General features: G+C 41.6%; 1 protein-coding gene across 1 annotated transcript; it reads right to left on the bottom strand.

Annotated features, from left to right (window-relative positions):
- Nucleotides 1-1,741: 1,741 nt before the first annotated feature.
- Nucleotides 1,742-4,980, bottom strand: RPA32B (Replication protein A, subunit RPA32). Its single transcript, XM_087377217.1, has 10 exons — nucleotides 4,714-4,980; nucleotides 4,378-4,491; nucleotides 4,171-4,268; nucleotides 3,969-4,016; nucleotides 3,760-3,837; nucleotides 3,582-3,660; nucleotides 3,352-3,486; nucleotides 3,180-3,268; nucleotides 2,502-2,573; nucleotides 1,742-2,290 (listed from the first exon to the last, which is right to left on the bottom strand). Exons 1-10 carry the CDS (start codon nucleotides 4,807-4,809, stop codon nucleotides 2,209-2,211), a joined length of 891 nt encoding a protein of 296 aa, XP_087233343.1. The 5' UTR covers nucleotides 4,810-4,980; the 3' UTR covers nucleotides 1,742-2,208.
- Between the last annotated feature and the right edge of the window lie 938 nt (nucleotides 4,981-5,918).

The raw sequence follows: 5,918 nt of genomic DNA, 5'->3' as shown, positions 1-5,918 counted from the left end.
GGGGAGAATAAGCCTCCCTTACACGCTTTAAGAATCATCTAAGAGTCATCCGAGGAAGAGGTCCTTGAATCCTTTGCCGAATCTCGAATGGCAGAATTGCTTCTGTTAAGTCCACTCTTGGCTTCGAAGCTGCCTCCTTCTCCATGCATACTAAGCTCTTTCTGATGCGGGAGTGGTGGAAAGTTGCCAAGACAGCTTGGACAAATCGATAACAAGGAAATGCAATTTCGTAAAGCTGCCATTGTCTTGCTAGGAGATGGTTGATAGGACATTTACAGATCTTGCATCAATAGTTACATCCAACTTTGAGTCTTAAATTTTTATTTTATTTTATTTATTAAAAAAACTTTGGAGTCTAAGCTAAATTTGGTGGAAGATGCTAAGTTGGAGGATGGGCTTTCCCAATTGAGTTCATCTCCTTCCTAATTGCCTCCGAGCATAATGTTACTTCTCTCTTCTCTCTCTCTCTCTCTCTTTTTCGCTTGCTATTTGAAGCTTCTCTTGTGAACTAAATTTCCACTCTAAATCTTCATCAAGCACCATATCCTTTCCATGCCTTGGTGCAGTATATCTCTTTCCACTCTTCCCATGCCTTGGTGCAATAAAAAATGTTAGTGGATATACTTTCCACTCTTCCCATGCCTTGGTGCAATAAAAAATGTTAGTGCATCTTAGATTGAGCCTTGTGTTGTTGGGGTAGATAAGAAATAAATGAGACAATGTAAGTCACTTTAGATACCTACATGGCCTGCAAAACTTTACCAGGTAAAGTTTACAGGCTACAACTAGGTTAAGTGAGATTTCCAACCTTATTTATTCACCTTCGTTCAAGACTTAAATCTGGAAATTACAGTTTCATAGCCTGATTTAAGGTTATCAATTTTTAAAAGGGAAAGCCAAGTACTCTATGCAACTTTCTTTGGTAGAGTGTCATTAAGCAACTTATATTCCAAAATCAAGGTTTGACACTTCAAGACTGATTAATTTCAACCTTGTGATAGTTCCATATTACCACCTATACTTAGTAATAGTCACTCAGAAGAGTAGAGTTGGAACACTATTCAAATGTACAATGTTACTTAAGGTATCTCTTTTTTTGTTCTCACTACTTACATCTCATCTCTTTCTTTCAAAAATTTCTTAAAGAATCCCCTCAACTTTTAGATGACTTAATATTAAAACTATATTAGCGCTTCTAAATTATCCATATATTCTCTATATTATCACTTATAAATTCTTTCATGGATTTTACATTATTATTAAAAAACAATCTCCTCTAAATTCTTTGATATACATGAATCTTAAAGTTGAGTTAAAGCTCCGGGCAAATGGTGCATTGTTATACTTCTGTAAACTGTTTCATTGATTCTGATATAGTATTAATTTTCACGATTATCAATCTCAGTAGATTGTTATGCCATGAGTTCTATTTATCGAATGATTTTGAGCTTGAAATTGTGATCTGAAAAACACACTACACTGCATGCCTACGTGTGCTTGTGTGTGGCTGCTTGCATGAACATGAGCACGCACAGGCATGTGTATGTTTGTTAGAAAGAAAGAGAGAGCTGCACGAGCTGCACGCTGGAAAAATATGGAAATAAATAAGAATTCAAATCCAGAGATGCAGGGGGGAGAGAGAGAGAGCATGTGCCAAAGTGACTCACTTTTGCATGCAATGGTAATTCCAGTAAAAGCAAACCAAAAGTTAGATTCTTCAGAATTATGAGGTAAGTTATAATAGCGGGAAAAAACTGAGACCCAACAGAGACAATGTACAAACTAAAGTTCACTTACACTACATCCTTAGGAGTGTACACCCCTCCATATGAAAAGAGTTGCTAGAAGAGACGAGACTTTTCTGAGTCTCGTGCACAGTATGAGCTAGCAATTTGGATACGAACACAGTTTAGAACAAGATTTTCATGTATTTCAAAATAGTAGAGCTTACCAGGAAAAGCAAGCCTTCAGACATATGTCGAGCATGAAGATGAAGAGCCAAAGTAACAGTAGTGCATCCCCTGCAACCTATTAAAATCAAAATGTCTTTACTCAGCCGTCACTTTTACATCTGCTCTAAACTGTCCCTCCCCTGGGCATGGCACCTGGATTTGCTGCCCTCACAATTACATCAAGGACTCTATCACAGGTACAGCTCCAACTTATAGGCCATGGGACAATATCTCACATCATTGAGTTATAATTTGATCATCCATTTGTTGACTTAAAATGATCATCATCAATGGTTGAATATATCAAGCCTTCATTGACAAGAAATTCAATGGCGTCCCTGAGACACATGTAAAAGAGTCTTACAATCAGCTTCTGCGATATGAAAAGTTAAGAAGAGCTTGTGGCGTGCGAAGACAAATAAGTATATTCCCTTACACTACTAAGATATCTCAAGATATTAATACGAATGTTATACAGGTGCTAACATCCATCTTCGAAGGCACCTCTTAACTGTCCAACTAAGTTACTAAGCAACACTTGTTACTTACTTGACTTGCTTCTTGCTAAATCCAACCAGTCTTCGTGCAACTTCATCCACATGCAAACCTGCTTCAGCTGCCCTGTACAGTATCAAAATACCAACACCACTTCGGTTTATCTACGTCTGAGTGAATGAGAACGTAAGATGCTGAAAAACATAATGCTCACAACAATACAAGGTGAAAGTGAATCAATCCATGAATAACTAAACAACTGGAAGAACGTGGAAACTAAATCTGTGAAAAGAGGAGAGCTGGTGGGTGGGGCAAAGCTTGAGATGTCCAAAAGTCAAAAGATTGCCTACACATAATTGACAGCTTCAGCATGCCAAGCACACGCTGCAAATGGAGGGTGGGTCTGGTATATTGGCGATACATTATTATGTAGTTTCAAGCAAGCATCACACCTGATAAAAAGTATAATTATGAAATATTGATCGTTCATCATAACAAGTGCTGTTCAGAATCCACCCCTCTATACAAGAACGAGAGTTGCAACACCAGTTACCCACATATTGAATTAAGGGAAAGAGAGAATCGCCAAGTCCACGTCACAACAATATTAAACCCCTGAGTTCACTATCCGACACATCTGAAATAATATGGGAAGACCAAAACAGAGAATTGAGCTCAAGTCCTGCCCTGCTTAGCTAGCATCAGCCATGGCAAGAAAAAGATTTTACATACAAGCTAGCAGGTTCTTCGAAAACAGCATGTACTCGCTTTTGACATTCATCCATGGAGCCACCAATTGCCACTGTATTGGAAGGCATGTACTGCACAGAGAAGCAAGCATGTTGACAATAAGAATCCAAACTTGCAATTGACCATTACAGCTGTACAAGTAACGAAAGAGCACCTGATTGTAGTTCCCAGCCATTCCTGTTCCTCCAGTGGCTGCGGCATTGTAGATAGATGAGTTTGTAGCATTTTGCATGGAGTTGTTAGCCCGAAATGCTGCTGTACTTGCGGGACCCGGTGTCGATTGTGTACCCTGTATCAAAAGATCAAGTAAATCCGATGGTATGAAGACCAGACGACGCAGATGACGAAAGGCATTCAATAAAACTAGCAGATATAGAGGTTTACCGTAGATTTCACATGATAAAGATGAACGAATATGCATTCTAATAAGTGGAAGGTAATCTCATTGAAGTCTGTGACAGACCTACAATAAATCAAAACAAGATTAACATAGTCCAACATGTCGTCCATAAGGCATGAAAGGAGTAACATTGTCCTGTCTTCAAGGACTCATTAAACCAACCTTACGGAAAAGGCGACTATATTCCTTTTGCCTTGAAAAGACCTCAAGTGGCCATGTACCCGAACATAAGCTCCGTTTCTGCAGAGCCGTAGGAAAGGTAAGAGTCAAGATTCTAAAACGTACCAGTCAGTGCGACAATCGTTGAAACTATTCAGACCTCATCTGACGACGAAGCAAACACAAAGATTGGTAGAGTAAAAGTAGATTACTGTATAGTCATCATTTCCATACTTTCATGTGTATCTTGACCATCAATCCTGACGACAACAGTTGAGGTGGTAAATACGTTTGTTTAACAGAAAGCCTCACATCATCATCAATAAGAAACTCTACAATGGTCATCAATACGAAACTCTATAATGATTGGCAAAATGCCGGAATAGATTAGGCACAGTCGGTGTGAGAACCAACCAACGCTTGACTTCAACCCTGCCAGTCCCATCGTCAAGAACGAAAGAGACATCCGTAGTTTTCTCTTCCTTGTTAAACACCATACCCACCAACGTTACCTGTACAGACGCAATTAATGTTCAAGTTCTTCAAGTTTCACATGAGACGACAGCCATGGCACAAGAAGAATTGGAAATACGGAGCAGAAGAAGAAAGCAAGACACATACGTTGTTCACATCAACGCCATCAACGTAGAAATTGTCATCAGAAGGATTCTGGACGGCCTGACTGATCTGCTTGACTGTCAAAGGCAAGAGGCCAGTATTCTGGGAGCCGCCGCGCTGCAAACAATACCGTCCAAAGTCAGGGGGCACGAAGACATGGTAAAGAGGTCTTGCGACTTTGAAACTACTGTAATGGAACAAAATATGTAAAGAGTTTCCCCCTAATTTTGCAACAAAATGGAAAGGCAAAGCGCGCAGAGTATGGAAGAGGCGTGAAAGCGGTCAAGCGAGGAGAAGGCATGGATGAGGAAAAAGAAAGGGGAAAGGGAGGAGAGGTACTCTGGAGCTGGGGAAGGCGTCGACGGATTGGGAGGCAGATTGGGAAGGCATGAAGCCTCCGCCACCGAAGAGGGAGCCGCCATCGGAAGCATACATGGAGATACAACCAGAAAGAGCAACAACGATCAACAGCAGCAGCACCTCTTGTTGAATGAGCAGAGCAGAGTAGAAAAAAGAGGACGTAACGAAGAAGATGAACCAAATGATGACACACTATGGAATTGCCCTTTTTCCCGCCAAATTTTGGCTGGCTTATACCTCCACCCCTCTAGTCCCTTCACACCAGCACCCACACACACAACACAACGAAGAATAGAGGTTGAAAGGAAGATGGCAGGTCGTTCACACCATGCATACATCAAAAGTATGATTGGCTCAATGGGGCTGAGAAGATCTTGCCAATAGGGGGGCTATGAGAGAAAAAATTGCATCAGCAATTTCTCATGGGTCTCTAGAGAAAAGGGGGATTAGGGAGGCATAAATTGAGGGGAGGTAATATTTTGCCACGTGTCCCCATTGGAGGGTTCTGGAATTTGTTGTGCACCACCCTGGAAATTGTTATAAAGAGCTGCTTCTTTCATCTTTGCGGACGACGATGAAGCTTCGCACGAAGCTCCCGCTACCAGAACCACCACTACCCAAGCCCTTTTGCTTCCTCTCCAGAATCTGCAATTACTGATACACCACCACCCAAAACAGCTCCTCCTCTTGCTTCCTCTCGGCTGCTCGCTAACCTCCTTGATATCCTTGTCCAATTCCAACCTCCATGCCACAGCTTTCACAAACAAGCACATTCAATTGTCTTGCGTACCCTGCAAGAACAACTTTTTCAGCCTTTACATCGTCACCAGTTTTAGAATATGGCAAATCTGCAAAGGAGATGGGATTCTCGTCGCCGTCCTCCAGCCAAAAATTATCCACAAATTTGGGTACTAACTCGTACTCGTCCTCCGAAGAATCGTCTGCCATTTTATCCAGAGTCTACAGCCAGAAGGAGTGGTCGCAGCCAAAAGGAGCTTCACAACAGCAGCGATTAGGAAGCTAAAGGGAAACCTTTGCCTTCCCATTAATATGATTAGCGAGCCTACGATGCATGAATGGTGATGGTGAGGGCAGGAACCCGCGGCGGGGGCGAAAGACCAACAGAGACCTTGCGAGGGGAAGGACGCGAATGGAGTAAGTGTTGAGATATGGTGCCATGAGCA

Source organism: Dipteris shenzhenensis, chromosome 7 (assembly GCF_047967505.1).
Source record: "Dipteris shenzhenensis isolate YYH24624 ecotype China chromosome 7, Dip_SZ_1.0, whole genome shotgun sequence".
Taxonomy (NCBI): Eukaryota; Viridiplantae; Streptophyta; class Polypodiopsida; order Gleicheniales; family Dipteridaceae; genus Dipteris; species Dipteris shenzhenensis.
Note: the sequence above shows the minus strand (reverse complement) of the source record. Positions and strands in the feature narration are given on the sequence as shown.